The sequence below is a fragment of the Podarcis raffonei genome, chromosome 2 (genome assembly GCF_027172205.1).
Source record: "Podarcis raffonei isolate rPodRaf1 chromosome 2, rPodRaf1.pri, whole genome shotgun sequence".
Lineage (NCBI taxonomy): Eukaryota > Metazoa > Chordata > Lepidosauria > Squamata > Lacertidae > Podarcis > Podarcis raffonei.
The window spans coordinates 84,128,288-84,150,759 of NC_070603.1; the positions used below are offsets into that span (position 1 = coordinate 84,128,288).

At 44.0% G+C, this 22,472-nt stretch overlaps 1 protein-coding gene and 1 non-coding gene across 6 annotated transcripts in view; one reads left to right on the forward strand and one right to left on the reverse strand.

The window, feature by feature from the left end:
• The window catches only part of FLNB (filamin B), an 82,421-nt gene that overhangs the window by 43,362 nt on the left and 16,587 nt on the right, over window positions 1-22,472 (forward strand). For 2 of the 5 annotated variants that reach the window (XM_053377922.1, XM_053377918.1), the window contains exons 19-33: window positions 3,056-3,173; window positions 4,744-5,006; window positions 6,101-6,698; window positions 7,947-8,120; window positions 8,910-9,072; window positions 9,650-9,810; window positions 10,592-10,759; window positions 12,559-12,651; window positions 13,885-14,008; window positions 14,691-14,847; window positions 16,443-16,632; window positions 18,290-18,537; window positions 19,232-19,309; window positions 19,927-20,029; window positions 21,354-21,494. In XM_053377922.1, the coding sequence (XP_053233897.1) occupies window positions 3,056-3,173; window positions 4,744-5,006; window positions 6,101-6,698; window positions 7,947-8,120; window positions 8,910-9,072; window positions 9,650-9,810; window positions 10,592-10,759; window positions 12,559-12,651; window positions 13,885-14,008; window positions 14,691-14,847; window positions 16,443-16,632; window positions 18,290-18,537; window positions 19,232-19,309; window positions 19,927-20,029; window positions 21,354-21,494 (2,779 nt within the window). The remainder of the gene's footprint in view (window positions 1-3,055; window positions 3,174-4,743; window positions 5,007-6,100; window positions 6,699-7,946; window positions 8,121-8,909; window positions 9,073-9,649; window positions 9,811-10,591; window positions 10,760-12,558; window positions 12,652-13,884; window positions 14,009-14,690; window positions 14,848-16,442; window positions 16,633-18,289; window positions 18,538-19,231; window positions 19,310-19,926; window positions 20,030-21,353; window positions 21,495-22,472) is intronic. The other 3 variants (XM_053377919.1, XM_053377920.1, XM_053377921.1) reach the window with 3 other exon arrangements.
• TRNAA-UGC (transfer RNA alanine (anticodon UGC)) lies at window positions 17,314-17,384 on the reverse strand. Its single transcript has one exon. It is a non-coding gene; the product is annotated as a tRNA-Ala (tRNA).

Consider the following 22,472-nt stretch of genomic DNA (forward strand, 5'->3'; position numbering starts at 1 on the left):
TCAATGCCAGCTTTCTCTTTGGCATGCCGCTCGTGACACTGGCTGGTGTAAATAGAACTGGAGTTTATGACTTCGGAAAACAGTGGTGCTGTGTACTATCCTCCAGCAACTTGCAGCAAGCTTGCAAGTGGTGGGGTGCATTTGAGGGACTGTCTTCAAAATGTGGCTGACGCTTGTTGAATGTGTTCTTTGGAGGCCAGTTAACTGTTCCTGGCTTGCTTACACCTCAGAAAGTACTAATTTTTTCCTATGCTTACCAAATCCAAGATACACACGGATGACAGCTAAACCATTTTACGCTTGATTCCTTACAGAATTGTAGAATTGTGGTTTCTACCCATTTGCATAGAGCCTTGTTTGTAATTGCCTCCTCGCATAAAAAGTTCACCGCATGTCCCAAGAACATCCCTGCTGGTTCAGGCCAAAGGCCCGTTTCGTCCAACATCCTGTTCTCACAGTGGCTGCAAATGGGACTTGAGTACAACAGCACTTTCCACAATTGAGATTTCTAGCAACTGGTATGCAGAAGCATGATCTCGTTGGCAGTGTAGGCAGTACATAGCCATTGCAGCTAGCGGCCAAGAATAGCCTCATCGTCCTTTAAAGTTATCCATGTTGTGTGTCATAAACTAGCACATTTAGGAGAAGACTACACTGGACCTTAACTCACAGGTGATGCTGCTTTCTGGGTACAGTGTAGAATATTTGGCCCATGGGCTCCCAGCTTAGATAAAGGAAGCGGAGATAAACTCAGGAAACTGAACGCTGGCATTCTGCCAGCATTCTGTCAGGGGTTGAAAATTATAGTAGGTGGTGGCACTGTTGAGAAATACTGCCATATTTGAACACTGCACCATATGTACATTGCATTTTTGAAGCAAACGTTGATAGAGGTTCTGGAGGGGGAAGGGGAGAGCGAGCTGGTTAAAGTGAATAAGGGGTGGAGTAAGCAAACATTGCAGTCTGCTCTTTTGCTCTGTCAGTCTGTAAACATAGCAGCGATAAATACTACTTATCAAACATTAAACTGCTCGGGTCCTGTGAAAATGTAACTTCCATTCCTAAATGCCTTATCCAAGGGATTAATTTCCAGAACTGCCGCATTATATGCACCTTAGTCACAGGGAGTTAACATGCTATGCTTTGCTGGCCCGTGCCCAACTAGCTTAACTGAAAAATCTGAATTTCAAAGTCTCTTCTCTATAGCCAGCCTCTGTTCCTTCAAATTTATTACTGTTCTACAGCAAATGAACAAAGGGAGGCTGAAGATTCTGGATGCATTAATCTTGTGCCCATATGGGAACATTGCAGACGAATGCATGGCAGTTTCTAGGCAGCAAATGCTTCGTTTCTTGGCACCTAATTTAGCTGTTTTACAGAATCAAAAGTGAAGTAGACCGTCTGTCTTGTGGTGTTAATAGGTGCAGCTCAGACTGTAATGGACGAATGGGAAATGGGGAAAGCAGGTTGCAGCCAACGTATGGGTGGCCTGTTTTGATGTTGGAAATACCTTAGATACAGAATGTTGGATTTTGAATGGGCTTGGTCTGTTAGGTTTAAACTATTGGAGTTGATATATAAAACCACCCTTTGTCATACACAAAGGTTTTATCAACTGAAGATTTCGTACATTTTCATTACTGGAGGTTTTTTTTTTGCCCGTCCTGTATCTCTTATTTGTAGATTGTAAATTTGATAGTTACGGACTTGGGAGTGTACATATCCACATTATACACAGTGTAGACATCCATGTAGAGGTCAGGAGGGTGGCAACACAAGAATGGGCCTTCTCTGTAGTGGCTTCCTGTCTGTGGAATGCTCTCCCCAGGGAAGTTCGCCAGGCACCTTCACTATACATCTTTAGGCACTATACATCCTCTTCAACCAGGCCTTTGCCTGACCTGACATCATATACCCTTTTTAAAATGCTGGCTCTTTTCTGGGGGTGGGGGGATATCTGGTTTTTGTTTTGATTTTATGTAAGTGATTTTTAATGTGAACCGCCCTGAGACCTTCAGGTATAGGGCAGTATAAAAAGGCAAAGGACCCCTGACAGTTAAGTCCAGTCGTGAATGACTCTGGGGTTGTGGTGCTCATCTCGCTTTATTGGCCGAGAGAGCCGGCGTACAGCTTCCAGGTCATGTAGCCAGCATGACTAAGCCGCTTCTGGTGAACCAGAGCAGCGCATGGAAATGCCGTTTACCTTCCCTCTGGAGCGGTACCTATTTATCCACTTGCACTTTGACGTGCTTTTGAACTGCTAGGTTGGCGGGAGCTGGGACCAAGCAATGGGAGCTCACCCCGTCACAGGGATTCAAACCGCCGATCTTCTGATTGGCAAGCCCTAGGCTCAGTGGTTTAGACCACAGCGCCACCTGCGTCCTCATAGGGCAGTATAGAAATAAAATAAAACTGTAGAGGACCCCAACAGTATTTTTACACATTTATAAGAAGGGTAAAACAGCAAACCTTAACCTGCAGAGTAGTCGTGTTATTTCTGATGTTTTGCCTAGTGCTTGTATTAAGCCCTTGCAGATTAACTGTAGTTAACTGATTTACAGTATCCTTGGTTCAAAAACTTGTATTTTCCTGAAATTTGTAGAAAATAGATTAGTTTGAAACACAGTATGCTTAAGAGTGAAGCTAGCAAAATACAGGTCCTTATAGGGCATGACTGGGCACAGGCTTTCATCTATAACAGGGCAGAGCATCTTGGTATCCTAGTAAAAACAGAGTAATATTTTAGCCATTAAATGCAGAACTTCTAAAAGCTTCATGCCAAGGCTGCATCTGCACAAAACCTGCTTCCGCTATCAGTTGGGATTTCTCCTACCAGTTATTTACTTGCCTCTACAACTTTGCTTGTATATACTGCCGAACAATTTTAAGTAGAACTCTGGAGGTTTGGGATAAGCTTTTGCTTCCTGGTGTCTGAAGATATGCATGATGAAGTACTAGGGGGCAGTTGTATGTCAGACTCTGCTGCTGTAGTTTCTGGCTTGTAGCAAATATTGAAATAAAAAACTACGTTTTCCAATCTGTCCAATCTCTCTAGGGTAGCATGAATGTTCAAGTGAGCTATGGTGGTGATCCCATCCCTAGGAGTCCTTTCACTGTAGGTGTTGCTGCTCCGCTTGACCTAAGCAAAATTAAAGTTAATGGCCTGGAAAACAGTAAGTAACTTAAGTAACGTGAGCTTTTTTAAAAAAAAAACTCGTGTACAGAATAAACGTATCTGGAATGGAGGTCAAGATGCCAGTAGACACCTGAATTGACAGATATCACTGTTCTGTGTGTTGTGTAGAACTTCTGAGTTTGTTCAAACCTGAGAATTTTGGGTGGAGAAGGGTGTATGTATATGTTCTCACTGTTAAATTGAAATTGGCCATTCTCTGCTTTGGAAAGAACAGCCCATTTAAGGCAAGTACTCGAAGCGAGAATTCTGCCTGTATTGGTAATAAAAGAAGTTGTGAGCTTAAAGGTCAGCATTGACCTAGGACTTTCCTTGGATAAGTCCCGTTCAATACCCAAAATGTGGGGTAAGGAGAAAAAAAAGGAAGGCATTGAAGATTTCCTGAGTTCCGCCCATTAACCATGGGGAAGCAGGAATCCTTCTGGTTCTAAACCCTTCACCAAACCTTCCTGTATGATGTTTGCTCTTGCTAAAATGTTGGTTGGATACAGTGAGATAATAGTTTGGAAGGTAGTTCCCATTTTCATCTACTCCCCATCTGCAGTCCCCTATGCTACGTCCTGCAGTATTTCCTTGGAATTGGGGTTCCAGGAGTAAAGTGGAGAGGCAGGACAACAGGAAACAGCATTCCATGAACAGGTCTGCTCATGGGTTGGATCCAAAGCATGCTTTATTTTTTAAAATGGATGCACTGAGGGTTATGCAGAATTTTAGGTTGGCGATCATGTAGCATTCCAGATCCCATTTGATGACTTCCTGGAACATAGATGTGGAGATGATAAATTTTGCTCTGCTACAGGCATAGGCAAACTCAGCCCTCCAGATGTTTTGGGTCTACAACTCCCATCTTCCCTGACCACTGGTCCTGTTAGCTAAGGATGATGGGAGTTGTAGTCCTAAAACATCTGGAGGGCCAAGTTTGCCTATGCCTGCTCTACCACTTTTCTAAGCCATTCCTTGAGTTGATTGACTTTTAAAGAAGGTGCATTTGAATTTTAAGAACTTGAAAGACCAGGCTCCTGAAGGGAGTGTTCTACTATGAAATACACTGAGCTACAATAAAGAGTTTTGCATCAGTGAGCACTGGACCTTCAGTTAACCAAATGTTAAACTACCTTCTCCATTCTAGACTTCACATGGCACAATAATATTATGGTGAGGCAATATGAAAATGGCCTATATAAAAAAAGAGTACCTTTAAAAAAAGTTCTCACCCTGCATGTTGCGTTATGTGACCTATTGCTCTCTGTTGATTTCCCCCCCCTAAAAAATCACACCTTTCATGGCAGTATTGGCACAGAGCAAAATCCTGAATGTTTCAAAATGAGTGTGTTCCAGTGAGCTGCAGGGGCAAGTCTCCGTTCTACTGAGTTTGGGCATTAACTCTGGGGTTGGCTTGGAAAATGAAATAGTAACTGTACATATTTTGTACATACAGTCTCCCTATGTTGTTGTATTGATAGCCGGTATGAATTTTGTTCTGAATATGACCTATGGTCAGTGTAGAGAAAGAGAACATGCCATAACCGAGTCTCCTTTCCTTTCTGAAGGAGTTGAAGTAGGGAAAGATCAGGAATTTCTAATTGATTCGAAAGGCGCTGGTGGACAGGGCAAACTCGATGTGAACATCTTCAGCCCCAGCAAGCAAGCCGTGCCATGTCTTGTGGAGCCTGTAGTAGGCAAAGAGTGCAGCACGGCAAAGTATATCCCACGGGAGGAGGGCCTTTATCTAGTTGATGTAAATTATGATGGGAATCCAGTCCCAGGAAGCCCTTACGCTGTGGAAGCCACTCTGCCACCAGATCCTTCCAAGGTAAGCTGTTTCTAACCCTTGCTACATGGATGGGTGAGATTTGGATGCTTCCATTGCTTGGCAAGTTGTGATGTATGTGCATTACACTGTTGGAAAGTGTGACAAATATTATCTTTTAGCAGAAGCCCTTAGACGCAAATTTGGGGCATGGGCCCACAGACATAGAAGTGCATTTGCTAACCTTACATGAATTTGAATTCAAATTTCACAGAAACTTAGACTTATTAATCACCCAAATTACTTAATTTACACCCTCTCAGATCACCCCAGAGCACTTCCTCTTCAGTTAATTTGACCCAGTTTCCCAGCAGATCCTCCTTCAAATCAAATTGCCCTTATGCTATCCCCATTCATTACCCCTTCAAATAGTCTATTGATATTTATCCCCCACCATTCAATTTCCCTCAAATTCATTATGGACTCAGAAATGTTCCAAAAGATGTACGGTAATAGCCATGGATCTTAATTGTTTCTTGGCGTTCTCATATATTACAAATTGGTAAATTTGTTAGTTGTGCAATGAGTTGATATAAGACATTACAATTTACTCAGAATTATTTTGGATCATCTGTGATTACGCATTAATGTCAGGCATTTTGGTAACGATCTAAGCTTCTACGTTATTTTAATGCATGTTGAGCCTTGTAATAGCTGGCAGGATTAAAAGGCCTATTTCTTTCGTAGTTCCTGTTGAAGAAATGTTGGCAATTTCTGAAGAAGTTAATGATAAATCACATGCGACCGTTTTAGCTCTTGTTTTCCTTTGTGCTGATTGGGTCAACTCTCTTGCTTTCAAAACAGATTAGATTAATGAGAATCAAGTTGGCGGCAATATGCTAATTAGGCCAACTGTTGTGCAATGTTGCTACGTTTTCAAAATTGAAGAAAAAATTGTTGAGCTTGAAATCTTGCTGACTTGTCATAACGATAACTTGTGATAGTGGTGATAACAGTACCTTTGAACAGTAGAAATACTGTTTGGTTCTTATACATCTATTTAGTGACTTCAGACCACTAACATAAGAGAACTCTAGAACTGGCTCCGATCTCTTCCTGGCTAAATACTTAATTCAGCACTTTCCTGTCCTTCCCAGGTGAGAGCCTATGGTCCAGGTCTTCAAGGAGGCCTTGTTGGAAAGCCTGCTGAATTCACAATAGACACCAAAGGAGCTGGAACTGGTGGTCTGGGGTTGACAGTCGAAGGCCCGTGTGAAGCCAAGATAGAATGTTCCGATAATGGGGACGGCACTTGCTCAGTCTCCTACCTGCCTACGAAACCTGGCGAGTACCTTGTGAACATCCTCTTTGAAGACGTCCATATTCCTGGCTCACCTTTCAGAGCAGACGTTGAAATGCCGTTTGACGCTTCTAAAGTAGTCGCCACAGGCCCTGGGCTTGAACGTGGCAAAGTGGGGGAAGCGGGCCTGCTACACGTAGACTGCTCAGAAGCTGGGCCTGGGACTTTGGATATGGAAGCTGTGTCTGATTCTGGCTCCAAGGCAGATGTCGAGGTTCAGGATAACAAGGATGGAACCTACGCAGTTACATACGTCCCCCTTTCTGCCGGGATGTACACACTCAAGATGAAATATGGCGGAGAACCAGTGCCAAGCTTCCCTGCACGGGTCAAAGTTGATCCGGCTGTGGACACAAGTCAAGTCAAAGTGTTTGGGCCAGGAATTGAAGGAAAAGGTATGCCTTCCTTAGTTTCTCTTTAGGTTTGTAGCACTTGTAGAATCTAGTTGGAAGGTACCCAAGGGTCATCTAGTCCAACCCCCTGCAATGCAGGACTCTCAGCTAGAGCATCCATGACAAATGACCATCCAACCTCTGTTTAAAAACCTCCAAGGAAAGAGAGTCCACCACCTCTCATGGGAGACTGTTCCACTGTCAAACAGCTCTTACTGTCAGAAAGTTTTTCCGAATGTTTAGTCGGAATCTCCTTTCTTGCAACTTGAAGCCATTGGTTCGAGTCCTACCCTCCAGAGCAGGAGAAAACAAGCATGCTCCCTCCTCCATGTGACGGCCCTTAAGATATTTGAAGATGGCAATCATATCTCCTCTGTCTCCTCTTTTCCAGGCTAAACATACTCAGCTCCTTCAAGCGTTCCTCTTAAGTATTAGTTTCCATACCCTTGATCATCTTGGTTACCCTCCTCTGCACACGTTCCAGCTTGTCAACATCCTTCTTAAATTGTGGTGCCCAGAATTGCACACAAAATTCCAAGTGTCATCTGTCTAAGGCAGACTAGAGTGGTACTACTACTTCCCTTGAGCTGTATAAAAAAATTGTCCAGTGGCACCTTAGAGACCAACGAAGTTTGTTCTTGGTATAAGCTTTTGTGTGCATGCACACACTATACAGTGGTACCTCGGGTTATAAACACATCAGGTTACAGACTCTGCTAACCTGGAAGTAGTACCTCGGGTTAATAACTTTGCCCCAGGATGAGAACAGAAATTGCGCGCTGGCGGCACGGTGACAGCAGGAGTCCCCATTAGCTAAAGTGGTACCTCAGGTTAAGAACGGACCTCCGGAACGAATTAAGTTCGTAACCAGAGGTACCACTGTACTTTTGTTGTCACTCGCATGACTCTTAACCTGCATATCCCAGTACATGCTTAGATGTGCCCCTGGCAGTTCACAGTGCTTTCCAGGAAAGCACCCTTCCCGCTACCAAATCACATGGCTCACTTCCTTATTTCTGTGGGTTGATAGTGACTCATGAGACTGTAGGAAAGCACCCTGGCAAAATATGGCTTAGGTGAGCAGGTTTGCAGGAAAGTGCTTGGTTGGGACCATTCTTGCATGATACCCATTTGGGTCTCTTGAGTACCATTGTTGTCTCAGAGTGGCTGAACCTATTTCCACGCAGAAGCATGGAATTCTTGGACATGGTTCTGCCCAAAATAAAGCTGTTTCCCAACTTTATTTCATAGATGTTTTCCGTGAAGCGACCACCGATTTCACCGTAGATGCTAGACCCTTGACCAAGACTGGCGGAGACCATATCAAAGCTCAGATTGCAAATCCCTCTGGAGCTTCCACAGACTGCCTCATCAAAGACAATGCCGATGGGACATATGCAGTAGAGTTCACGCCCTATGAAAGAGGTAAAGTCTGCTAGTTGCTACTGACTTTGGGAGAATAAGGGAGGAAATAGATCGTACTAAGCAGCACCATTCTATATTTTAACACACGTCGAAGGGCAGGCCAAGGACGAGGCTAGCCAACTTGATGGCCTCCAGATGCTGCTAGACTAAAACTCCCATCTTCCCTGACCATAGGCAATGCTGGCTGGCAGAGCCATAGCTAGCTGATCTTGCGCCCCTGGCAGAACCGCCCAGATTGTGCCCCCCTAGCCACGGACAAATTAGCTTTTCTTTCCGCCTCTCCTCCAACCCCCCCACCTTCCACCCATTCAATTCACCATAAATTTGAAACCATTTCTTATGAGGCAATCATCAATATTTATATTTATGGACATATTTTTTGCCAATTTTTCACACACACCCCAGTCGCCTGCGCCCCTGGCGGGGGCCCACCTCACCAACCCCTAGCTACAGTCCTGCTGGCTGGTGCTCATGGGATTTGTAGTTGAACAACATGGGGAAGGCACTACATGTTCTAGAGCAGGCACCCCCAAACTCGGCCCTCCAGCTGTTTTGGGACTACAACTCCCATCATCCCTAGGTAACACATCCAGTGGTCAGGGATGATGGGAACTGTAGTCCCAAAACATCTAGAGGGCCGAGTTTGGGGATACCGTTCTAGAGTAAACTCTCTTGCATTCTGAAAATAGTTAATTCAAATAAGGTGGAGACTAATGGTCAAACACCTGTGATGTAATTTTTGCAATGCTTCAGAGACTACTCCGGTAAATGTTCATCTTCTGCTTGCAGGTCCTCACACTGTTGAAGTAACCTACGATGATGTTCCTGTACTAAACAGCCCTTTCAGGGTTGATGTTACGGAAGGATGCCATCCTTCTCGGGTGGTGGCCCAAGGAGCTGGGCTACAAGAAGCCTTCACAAATGAACCAAACCCCTTCACTGTTGTCACTCGGTAAGTATGATGGACTGTATTCTGATACGTTAATGCGGGCAGAGTAAGCTGCGTATTTGTAAAATAAAGTTGGAAGATCTGACTGTAGATCTGAAGTAGAATTGCGGGTGTCCTTGCCTCTCCTCCCAAAGTAGCTGATTGACAGGGACATGCCATGGGCTAGGTACAAACAGCAAGAAGCAACTTAGATATCTTGACATTACCACAGGCTTAAACATTGTCATCTTCCTTACAAACCTGCCCACACACCTTCAACTCACTGCTTTGATTCTTGATGACTTTCCCCAGACTGTCTTTGTGTGATTCACACGCCTGCCAAGTAATGTCCTCACCAATGACTTCAGAATTCCCCAGGCTAAATTGGACTTTAAACTGAAGAAACCATTAATCAATCAACATGTAGACTTACCTGCATTACAGGTTCTTATTCTTCTCAACTGTCTAGTAGGCTACTGTCATTCTGAGAGAATGCAGCAGAGAACAATTAGTTGCAGTCATGCAAAGCAAAGTGGGCTCTTGAGTTTAAAATGCTGTAATAGAAACATGTTAACTATTTTTTCCCCTTAAATGCTTGCAGAGGGGCTGGAATTGGCGGCCTTGGAATAACTGTTGAAGGACCCTCAGAATCCAAAATAAGTTGTAAAGATAACAAGGATGGCAGCTGCAGTGCAGAATATATTCCTTACGTTCCAGGAGATTATGATGTCAACATAACTTATGGGGGCGAACACATCCCTGGTAAGATGGCTTGCATCCTGAGGTTGGATTCAAAGTAAAAGCCTGTGAACTCACTTTCATATTGGCGAACACATCTTTTTTTTTTAAGGATGTTGTAATGTATAATAATTAATGTGCGTTGCATTTGAAAAAGTCAGCACATCATGCTTTTGCAAGAACATTCCCAGTGGGAATCAGGGTCTCATAGCAGAGCCTTTAGATTATTGGGAATACAAAGCAAATAGCCATACTGACCTATAACACAATAATAGTATATTTTTCTGCTATTTGACCACTACATAAGAATTTGTCTTACACAGAGTCCACCTAGCTCAGTGTTGTCGACACTAACCGGCAGCAGCTCCCCAAGTTTTGAGTTTGGGGGTATCTCCCAGCCCTACCTGGATTGTCCGGAGATTGAGAATCTGGGATTTCCTGCATGTGAAGCTGATGCCCTTGCACTCTTGCACTGAGCCACTGCTCTACCCCAAATGTATCTAAAGATTTTGTGGTGAGTGCTGGAACCAACTTTCAGTGCCCCAAAACATATTTTTCTCACCTCATTAGAGCATCAAGTTCACATTGCATACAGTCCCATTTCAATTAAAATTTAATGCTTGTCCATCTAAATAGCCAGTATAAATCTGATTTAAGTTGCCCACTTTTATCAGGATAGTCATCAGTGGGGGGCCAAGGGAGCAGTGTGAGAGGAGCTGGGCTGCTTAGGGGTGGCTGTTGACGCACCTTTACACAAGTTGCTACATTCCCCTTTGTACTAAGCTAGCACTTGCTTCATTGGCAGGCAGTCCATTTAAGGTTCCTGTAAAAGATGTCGTTGACCCCTACAAGGTGAAAGTCTCTGGACCAGGCCTGGGAACAGCAGTCCGTGCCGGAATTCCCCAGTCGTTTACTGTAGATACCAGTAAAGCTGGGGTAGCACCACTTGAGGTTACAGTAACAGCGCCCAGAGGTAATGTGTTCCACTGCAATCGCTTGATATTTCTTTTAAATGAGTTGTATGATTAGCAGAAGTCATCACTTGGAAGCACTTGAGTGGTAACTGGTAGGAGTTGTTGAATTGGAGGTACTAAGAAAAAGTAGCGTCGTGTACAGTTCTGAAGTGCAGAGTTTTGGGTACTGCTGATACAGCTATTACTCTGTAGTGCTTCAGAAAGTTGGGAGCTTCAGTAATCAAGGTGCTCCTTTATAACTCAGTTGGGAGTCTTCAAGGCAAGTCTAGTGTTTAAACAGACATGGGAGGAAAGCAGTTTGAGTACAGTCGTACCTTGGAAGGTGAACGGAATCCGTTCCAGAAGTCTGTTTGACTTCCAAAACGTTCGAAAACCAAATTGCAGCTTCTGATCGACTGCAGGAAGCTCCTGCAGCTAATCAGAAGCTGCAGAAGCCCCACCGGATGTTCAGGTTCCAAAAGAACGTTCACAAACTGGAACCAGCACTTCTGGGTTTGTGGTGTTCAGGAGCCAAAACGTACAAGTTCCAGGGCGTTCGACAACCAAGGTACTACTGTACTTGAAACTTGGAGTGGAGCATATCTGGTCATTGAACGAACTTCTTGCACTAAGACAATATGGTGTTCAACCAACAATCCCGCTAACAAGTCATTGTAATCAAATCTTGCATAGAAAGCGGCAGACAGGAGTATTAATATTTGATTGTTTTCATGATGTATTGATTTGCATTTTTGTTCTGTTGTGAGCTGCTATGAGAATATAAATTTAAATAATAAAAACAAATGGTACACGCTGATCCAAATATATTAATGTTGGGGTTGTTGTTTTTTTTAAAAAAATCAAGGTAGCTCAGGTAAAAATAGTACTGTATACTTGTAGGGTGGTGAGACAGCTGAATGGGGGGGGGGATCTGCGTTTTGAAACACTTCTTGGCTACCTTGAAGGGCCGCTTACAACCTGTTAAAGATACACCACCGCTTACTCTGTATTTGTGAATAGAAAATGTTAAGGTGGTTATCTCTTTGGCAACAAGTTCATTGAGCTGCCCTTGGTCCTATCCACTCCTGTGAGACATAAGTGCCTGGCTGCCTTCTCTGTGAAGTGCTCTGATCCTTGATAAGAGCATGGAGAAAGATTGAGTGAGGAAAGGAGACAGAGGGGAAGGCCTGAGGAAAACGCTGTGAGGGGGTGGCTAGGAAACAAGGGCTGGAAGAAGGAACAGTCTGGTGGGATGAGGGCTAGTGGAAGAAGCCCAAAGCAATTCTGATGTTACTAGATGCTAAGCACTCTTGCATGTCAACCATCTAACATTGCCAGATACAGAATGCGAATGTATTGAACCTCAGATGAATGAAACCCTCCCCCCCTCCACAAATTGTAGTTGGGTCCCCTCTCTTACCTCATTCTTCCAGTTACTGAAGACCTAACAGGCTTTTATTTAATGTGTTCTGAGTACTGCAGACTTATGCAAGAATACTTGAGTACGTAAAATACTTCTTGGAGCAAGTACGTTTCAGCTGTTGGCAGATCTAATTCAGCTTCATCTTAAGAAGTCTTTCTTCGCTGAAGTTGTGAAAGCAACTCAGCCCAAGGGCCAAGGGAGGCAATGGCATTTGGAATTAAATTGCATGTACACTGCACACCGTGAACCTATGCTGAACGGGATGCACTTGGTCTAACGTAGCCGTTGCATGAATAACCACCTTTTGTGTAATTGGTTTTAAGGCAAACATGTCTCAAGGGACAACTGACAGAGCTCTGATTTTGTATTACTAAGTTAATAGCTTTTTAATTCTAGCTGATGAGCCGGATACCCAGTCATGGCGCAGTCCGCTGAAAGCAATTTCAGAGTTCTTTAAAGGTGACCCACAGGGTGAATCTAATGAGACAGGTTTGAACTTTTACTAACTAATTACCTGTGCCTCCAGCAAATCCTCTAAACTGTATAAAGTGCTGCTGTGAATGAGCTTAATTGAACTTCTGTGCTTAACTGCTGCTGTACTATTAATTCTCCACTGAGTTATCCTTTTTACTAAACAATTCCTTGTTTGATTTATATGCACACTTACTTTGGTCCTTGATCTAAATTGTAACTGCAGGCAGTTCTAATCACGTTTGCAACTAATCTTGTGAAAAAGCTGCATGTGCAAATCCACATATCTTGATTTTCTGGGAATAGGTCCTTGGAGCTCTTCTTACCTTGAACTAGCCGATCATAACACTTGTTTGGCAGCACCAAATTTTGTTGACTGCGCTCAACTTCTCAATGTCATACTGGGGGGTAGAGCCTAAAGAAGGCAGGGTATTTTTTTCCCATTCTGCGCCAGTTTTCATATGTTTATTCATATGTCAGTTTGATCCCATTTCTACATTAATCTGCTTTTTTTAATATAAAAAAGCATGAGCATTTGTATTCAAATACATATTGTCATAATAAATACTTTAAAATGCATATTTTATCAGTTTCTCAACCTTTTAAATGCTAAAATATGCAGTTTAATTTTTTTACACATTTTGCTGTTTTTGAGAAGTGTATTGCAAAATTTGGAGAGCTGTTCTGATCTTTGTATTAATCTGGGAGGTGCAAATTGATTTGGTTTGCTCATCGATGCAGACCAAATAAATTTCTCCTCCATGCCTGGGTTATAACGAAAGTTATTAACTATTCCAGACTAACACGCAGTACTGAATTGGATGTTGAGCCTAATCAGTAGTAGTGTTTAAATAAAAAAAAGTCTTCCTTTTTCTGGAAGCTTATATTTAAATGTGCCCGATAACTGACCTAACCAGCTGTATAATTTTGGAACAATAAATCACTCCAACCCCTATTTGATGGGGGTTTCTTAGCTTACAGCCATTGGAGTTGAGCCAGCCAAGGAACTGCTAGTGATTTCACCTCTCTCTAATTGATGAGGTCACAGACTGGGAATGATAGGAATAAATTGGCTTATCTGAACAGACCACAAAGCAGATGTCTCTGCAGATTTCTTGCAAAGCTTTAAATCAGCATTGTGTGTGTGTGTGTGTGTCGGTGCTCAAAGCGGCAAAAATTGCTCGTATGTCATTGAGGCCTTTGATGAGAAGGTGGCCAAAGGAATTGAAATGTGGTCTTTTTACTCCTTAGGCTTGGCAGAACCTGTAAATATAGTTGACAACGGCGATGGCACCCATACAGTAGCCTACACACCTACGAAAGAAGGCCCCTACACAGTTGCAGTAAAATATGCAGATGAAGAGATTCCTCGCAGGTAAGAGTGGGGTGCAGGAAACAAAGCTTATTGTGCAAACTGCAGTGCTGTTGGCTGGCCTCCAAATTTGAGGTGGGTTGCATTGTTGTTCATGAGCTTAGTCTTTGCACTTTTGGTAAAGAGGCTTTAAAGAAATGCTTCTACAGCAAGGACTTGGTTCCTCCTGGTGGTTGTCAGAGAGGGGGAAGAGGCTACAAAGTGCTGTGCATTTCCTTGAACTGTAGAATCTAGCAAACATTCTGTAACTAGCCCAGTGTTTGCTTTTGCCAAGGACCAGCTTGTTTATGTGCTGCTATTGTTGCTTGAATGCCAAAATAGGCTTCCGAGAAGATTTACAAAGCACCAAAACGAGTTACACAAGCATTAAAATGCAAGAGCCCGTCGCTGAAAGGCACAACGAAATAACACAGCAATTAAAAAAGGGGTCAAAAGATCTCTAGGGAATGCCTGTGTAAACAAGGGTGTCTGTCCCACTCTGTTCCCCAAATGTCTAGTAGGTTTGTACATATAGTAATGAGTGGTTCCCTAACTCCTACATCAAAAAGGTTCAGTGACTAATCCAGTGTCTGGCCTTCAACAGTAATCTCGTACCTTTGTTTAACGTTCATGCCGGTGAGGCATCTACTTACATAAACATTCATGATCTTCAGTGCTGAAATATGTCGCTCTGTTCTTTCAACAGCCCGTTCAAAGTTAAGGTGCTTCCAACATACGATGCCAGTAAAGTGACGGCGAGTGGGCCAGGGCTAAGCTCCCATGGGGTTCCTGCCAGCATGCCCACTGAGTTTGCTGTTGATGCTAGAGATGCAGGCCAAGGACTTCTCTCAGTGCATGTGACCGTAAGATACAATTTCTTCCTACTGTTGACCATTTAACGCAGGAGCTGAATCTTCACATGCTGAACTCAAAGACCTCTGGTATTTTGAGTAGGAGAACTAGAATGTTTCCTTCTGGTGCACTGCTGAGCATCAGTGGGGGTTCAACAGGACAGACCTCCATTCAGCAGTGCCCTTAAAGCTTTCCTTTAAAAGTATCAGTGGGCAAACTTCGCTCGCTTTATATATCACCCAAATTTAGCAAGGCTACTGTGTGCCGACTATTTCTAGGCAAAGCTTGTGGCTCCTAATAGAGAGAGGGTGCCCTGGACATAGTACAGTGCTTTTTGATGTGAACTATTCCTAGCCTTTTCAGATCCCCATAAACTAGGCCAGTCTGCAGTTTTCACCATGAATGAACATAGACAAGGTTTTGTGGAAGGGCCAGTACATACTTCAGAGGTAATCATAGCTGTTCTGGGCTCTGTTTCAAGGCAGCTTTGTCATGAGCATTTGCAAAGACAAACCTTGGTTTCGAGGGATACTAGTTAACCCCCACAGCGCATTAAAGCTGTTAAAACAAACAATTGTGTATTAGCCAGAATAATGCATGGAGCCCCATTCCCCTGTCTAATAAGCAGTGCTATGAAAACTTGTTATAAAAAAATAATGGAAGAGTAGAGCTTGCATTTTACCCAGAGGACCTTTGACTTGCAGCTATTAGTCAAAAACTGCACAGATACAACACCTAAAAGCTGTCTGGTGGCATTATGATATGCAATAGTCTTGCATTAGACTCCTGTTTCAGTATAAACCTAAGGTAAAGGTACCCCTGCCCGTACGGGCCAGTCGTGTCCGACTCTAGGGTTGTGCGCCCATCTTAAGAGGCCGGGGGCCAGCGCTGTCCGAAGACACTTCCGGGTCACGTGGCCAGCGTGACGAAGCTGCATCTGGCGAGCCAGCGCAGCACACGGAAACACCGTTTACCTTCCTGCTAGTAAGCGGTTCCTATTTATCTACTTGCACCCGGGGGTGCTTTCGAACTGCTAGGTTGGCAGGCGCTGGGACCGAGCAATGGGAGCGCACCCCGCCGCGGGGATTCGAACCACCGACCTGACGATCGGCAAGTCCTTGGCGCTGAGGTTTTACCCACAGCGCCACCCACATCCCTGATAGTATAAACCTAGACCATTCTTAATCAAGAAGAAACAGGTTAACAAAAATGACTGCTTCCAGTGTAACATGGAAAGTGTTTGCATTACCCACAGAAGCAAGCCAATTGCACATTGCTCATCCAAAGCCTGTGATATTTCTTGCAGGATCCAGGCAATGTGGATATTTACTGCCAAGTCATGTCCTAAGGATATTTTCTTGTCACACGATTGGCTTTTACAGGCAGCAACAAATCACATTTGTTTGAACTTCCATGTCACCCTCAAACTGCCCTTTGATTGCTTAAATACCAGGTCCCCTTGAAAATAAAAAACAGCATGTTATAGAAACTGTCAAGTTCAGGGTAGATGTAAACCTGAACGTCTGCTGTTTTCAGAGCTTACGCTCTGCGTCTTCTTTGTGATTGAGGCTTTCTTGCTGATTGTGGCTTCGCTTCTGGCATTCAGGACCAAGAAGGCAAACCAAAGAGGGTTGATGTCCAAGACAACCAAGATGGCACTTATGCAGTGACTTACCTCCCTGACAAGACTGGTCGCTACTCAGTTGGCATTAAATACGGTGGGGATGATATCCCCCTTTCTCCATACCGAATCCGTGTGTCGCCAGCAGGAGATGCTAGCAAGTGTCAGGCAACAGGTAAGTTCGTTCTGTTTTCTCACTGTAAGCAAGTGTTTTATAAGAGTACTGGAGTCAGGCAAGCTATGCAAACTGCTCTCCTAAAAGCCTTTGTACACATATATTGAAGTGAAATGGGCTACCTGCCCTATATGGTCAGCACACATACTTAAACAGTAACTTTTAAAATCTGCATTTGTGCCAAGATAGCATTTTGATGTACAGCCTTTAAACAAACAAAATGCCTTGCACTTGGTCTGACTTTTGGTTCATCTAGCTTAAAGGTAAAGGGTCCCCTGACCATTAGGTCCAGTCGTGACCGACTCTGGGGTTGCGGCGCTCATCTCGCTTTGTTGGCTGAGGGAGCCGGCATACAGCTTCCGGCTCATGTGGCCAGCATAACTAAGCTGCTTCTGGCGAACCAGAGCAGCGCACGGAAATGCCGTTTACCTTCCCGCCGGAGCGGTACCTATTCATCTACTTGCACTTTGACGTGCTTTTGAACTGCTGGGTTGGCAGGAGCAGGGACCGAGCAACAGGAGCTCACCCCGTCACGGGGATTTGAACTGTCAACCTTCCGATCAGTAAGTCCTAGGCTCTGTGGTTTAACCCACAGCGCCGCCCGCGTCCCCTTCATCTAGCTTAGTTTTGCCTTAAACTGACTGGCAGTGGTTTCATGTAAAGGGCCTTCTCAGCCCTACCTGGAGATGCCAGGGATTGAACCTGAGCCCTTCTGCATGCAAGGCAGATGCTCTACCACTGAGCTGCACTCCTTCACCATGCACAGTGATTCCCCTTGGTGATTGCAGCTTGATGCAAGAATAAGTTGAGCCCAAAAGTCTGCTGCAGAATTAGTTCAAAGTGGAGCCTGTGGCCAGATGCCAACTGTGTGCCCCCAATAGGCATCTTTCAAGCACAAAGAATGTGGAAGTGTTGGTAAGCATGCCTGCCTCTTAGGAAAGCATCCATTACAGCCTGAAGCAAAGCTCTAATGCTAGAGCCTAGGGTTGACTGCAGGGAAAGACCATGTTTGCACCAAAGGAGTGACTGCACGGTTGCCTTGGTTGTTTAACGGCACTAAGGGGGCACAGTGGGCTTCAAGGGAAAGAGCAGCTGTCTCTGCTGCAATGACCACCTACTTCTTTTCACACTCCCCACCTTACAACCACCAACCTGTCGTTTGAAAGCTGACACAAGGATCATGCTTTCTGCATGAATAAAGCTTTGTGTTGCTCATGCAGATGGCAAATCGTGCAGGGCTCCTTTAAAGTTAAGCCAAACTACTTTAGTGTTCACAAACTTACAGACCTCTCCTTATCAAAGTATGCTGCAGTACCCTGATAAAAATTCTCATCTGTAAAACATTGCTGTCTTGTGTGAAAAATGCTTTTGATGTGTTACAAGTCCCAGATAAAGGAGAAATGGATCTGGAGGTGCAAATGAATCTCTTCCCCACTAATCCACCTCCACATGCACCCAGGGGACCTTGCACTACAGCTGGGGTGGTTTGCAAAGGTTTCATGACAAAAGCCTGGTTTAGGCTTGCTTGTCTGCAGAAGCTTGGATTAACTTGTTGTGTGTTTCATAATGCAGGTGTCCAAAAGGAAACTGCACAGGACTTTCTTGGCAGAAGATATGAGAATCTGCCCTGATGCTCACCATACCATTTGTCTCCTAGGTCCTGGCATTGCAGACACAGTGAAGTCAGGAGAGGAAGTAGGCTTTGTGGTTGATGCTAAATCTGCAGGCAAGGGCAAAGTGACGTGCACTGTCCTGACACCAGAGGGTACAGAAGTCGAAGCAGAGGTCATTGAAAACGAGGATGGAACATACGACATCTATTATACAGCTGCTAAACCAGGAACCTATGTAATTCATGTCCGCTTCGGTGGCGTGGACATTCCAAACAGCCCCTTCACTGTCATGGTAAGATACCTGGCTTTTGGGTTTGAAACCCTTTGCGTGAACTTAAGAGTAGACTGATAAGTAGTGAGCACGTTAGCTTTAATAAGTCACATGAAGTTTGACACAGTCGTTTGCAGCCTGTTAGTCCAATCCTTATCAAGAGTAATGAGAAGAAAGTTCTGTTGAGTTCAGTAGGACAAACTCACAGGTAAGTGGCGCTAGGATTGCAGCCTAAATTAGCATTTGGAGTGAGCTGAGTGTTTTGCCTATGTGGTTCTTGTGGACAAAGCAGTGTTCTTTCGGCTATGAGAAATACTACCTCACAAAACCCTAGTGTCGGATGCCATTCTTCCGCTCAGATCTGCTGTTGTACCACTTTCCCCCTTGTTCAGGGCTCTTCGCCATTGTGGTCCCAGCTAGTTGGGAACTGTGAGCAAGAAGTCAGCCCAACGCAGAGTGCGTGCGCAAGAAGGGGTTCCGTCACAAAGGGCTTTGGGGCACATTCTCGTTTCATGCAGAAGAGAGGGAAGGTGGCTAGCTTGGAAGTGCCACGCAACCCTTGTGTTCTGCTTCTGGTGTAGCTGCTTTCACCTCTCCCACACTGTGTGTGCCACAGAACCCTATGCATATGTACCTTTAAGTTGCGATGTTTTTTATAAGCTCTATGAATGAAGAGGGTTTTTAAAACTATACCTTGCCTTTTGCCACTAACTAGGCTACAGATGCAGATGAAGTTGCAGTGTTGTCTCAGGAGCCACTAAATGCAGCATGTCCCCCTGGATTCCATCCCTGGGTACCTAGTTTTGTTTTTTTACACTGTCTTCCGTGTTCCATGCAAGAGTTGACATCCTGCCTCTTGGGTCTGTTTAAGCTTGCTTTCTTGTCATATCTTACTGGTGATCAAAAAGCTACTTTGGGGCAACTTGGGTTTGATTCAGAACCTTCCTTCATATATATATATATTTTTAACAACTCTTAACATCACAATCATTTTAAACGGTGCATCTGTGGTACTTTGTCCTTAGGGAGCTATTTTCTTCTTGACTTCAGATGGTGAACGGCTTCTTCCTAGAGTATTGTCACTGACCATGTTGCTCTGGCTTTGTTTTGGTTTCTCTTCTGCTTTAAAAAACCACAACTTTCTTCCAGACCATAGCCAGCTTCAGTGTTCCTTTGGACGGAGCTATCCTTGCATCTTTTACTCTTCCATTTTGTATGTTTTTAAAACTCTCTTCTGAATGTTTTTCACGTTAAACAATGAATGGGAGCAAAGCTTTGTGTGGTGGTCAACAGTCTGCAGTTGAGTGGTGTCTTCATTCTGGATGCAACTGTCTGGACTGATCAAAAATAGCTAAGCAAACTGTTTTGTGCTAGAACTCCTAAAATGACAATAACTTTTCTCTACGATAGGTCACAGAAGAAGCTTATGTTCCTGATGGTGACATGAATGGTCTTGGGTTTAAGCCCTTTGATATGGTCATTCCTTTCGCAGTGAGAAAAGGAGAAATAACTGGTAAACAAGCTTTCAGCACACAGTTGATGACTCTCTTTAAAGCAGTGGTGAGGACCCTGTGGCCCTCCAGATGTTGGGCTCTTAACTCCCACAGTCCCTGACAGCTGGTTGGGGCTGATGTGGGTTAGAGGCAACATCTGGAGAGCCACAGAGTCTCCATCGCTTAGTTAATGTCAAGGAAAATACCTTGCCCCCACCTGTCTTATGAGTGCCCCTTGCATGGCTCAGTAGTTTAGCTTTGTAATACATTGTAATAGAAGCATAGATTTCACCCTGCAATATAATATTCCAAAAAGATTGCGCTATTGTCTGGCCTTAGCAGAGCTGGGAGGAGATAAAAATGAAGCTCTCCTAGAGTAGCCATGATTGTCCTGTCCTTGTGCCCCACTGCGCAAGTCTGTTTAATCTGCTCTTAAGCATCATCCAGAGCAACAGCTCTTCATTGGGGCCTTCGATTATTATTTATTGAATTTCTATATTGCCCTTCATCCGAGGATCATGGAGCGGTTCACAATATAAAAATATATATATATATATACCATAACAATTCATTATTGTTATTTATTGAATCTGAATACCACCCTTCATCCATAGATCTCAGGGCTGTTCACAACAAAAACAAGAAAAAGCCTTGCACAAAATGCTAAAACCAAAGCGCCTGATAATAATATCCCACCCCTACACTGTTTAAAAGGCCATAGATTGTTTAATTAGCCAAAGGTCTGGTTGAAGAGGAACATTTTCCCCTGGTGTCTGAAGGCGAACCTCCCTGGGGAGAGCATTCCACAAGGGGAAAGCCACTGCAGAAAAGGCCTTTCTCATGTTGCTGCCCTCCAGATCTCTTATGGAGGAGACACACAGAGGAGGGCCTTTGATCATGATTGCAAGGTCCGGGTAGGTTCATATGGGGAAAGGCTGTTCTTGAGGTATTGTAGTCCTGAGCTTGAAAACAGTCAGCTTTGGCAGGCCATGGCAAACTCTATAGAGAGTTGTAGATGCCACCAGACCTCGATGGCTTTATGGATTTTGTCTGGCTAAGCCAACCTTCAAGGACACGACTTGTGTTAAAGAATATTAGCGTGTTATATTCTGGTCATTATCAGAAGAATAAATGGATCTCCAATCCTTAATGCAGGAGAATTTTTGGAAGTGCTTTCAAAGAAATGCAGGGAAACCTTTGTATAATCTCCCCCTCCCCTGTTTATATGAGTGAAAGGGAGGGCCCCAATACCATGCGGATTTGAGTGTGAAAACACTAAAACACATGGCTTTGCTTTTTGAAGTATTGTGCAGTTTGAATTTAGTTTGAGCCTTGTGTTTTCAGGGGAAGTTCACATGCCTTCGGGGAAGACTGCACCAGCAGATATTGTTGATAACAAGGATGGCACTGTAACCGTCAGCTATGCCCCTGTTGAGGTTGGATTGCATGAAATGCATATCAAATACATGGGCAGTCATATTCCAGGTGAGTGCCAGCTGATCTCAAATCAGCACTACGTTATGTTACAAGAACTCAGCTCTTGTTGATTTGCTGCATTTGCCGTTGTCGAGGGCTTCATTTATTCACACTTTTTCTTCAATTGTGGACACTTCAGTCCTATGAGTTGCCTTGGTCTAGGGCTGTATTGCATGCCTCGTATGGCGATGGCAGCTGAGTGAAGGCAGGAGGAATTCTTAGTGGGTTTACAGCCTGTGCCAGACTTAAAACAGATTTGGCTTTGTGGACAGAGTTTTGTGGCCTTACTTTTGCAGTTAGCTTGGAACTTATAATTAACTTATTTTAGTGAGGAGGTACTACAACTAGAATTGAGAAAAAGTTTTGAAATGCATGTGTAAAATATTAGGCCTCCTTTGCTTAAACTATAATCTGTGGAAAGGATCAAGCTATAAAGAGCTCAGCCCAATTTCCTAGTGAAGTACTTACGCTGCCAGTTTTGACTGCCTGCGCCACTTTTGCTGGCTGACTCACATGCATCGTCTTCATTGAGAAGTTGTAAAAATGAAATCTGAATACAATCCATCTGGCCTTCCCCCCCTCCCCCGCCTTCTCTCTTAAGCCAACACTATTAGCTAGCTTAAGGTTTACTACTTGGCAAGAATTTTCAATTAATTTTATCTGGGAAAATGGACGAATGCCTGGTAGTTCAGCTTTTGCATACATATTCTCCTGCCTTACTGGTATTGATACAACCAAGAATTCTGCATGGATATTTTTCCTCTTTGGCATGCTGGTGCTTCGGGGGTCACTCTCAGTGCCTTTCCGCACCTGTAGTGTCACTGCTCAAATAATTTTTATTACATCACTTAGAGTTTTGTGACTAAGCAGCTTTCTAAATAGATAAAACAGAAAGAGGTGGATGTCCTGTTCCATGCTACCTGTGTGTACAGCTCCCTATCTACTCTTGGAAGCGGCATTGCAGGTTTCTGCCCATGTCAAAAGGGG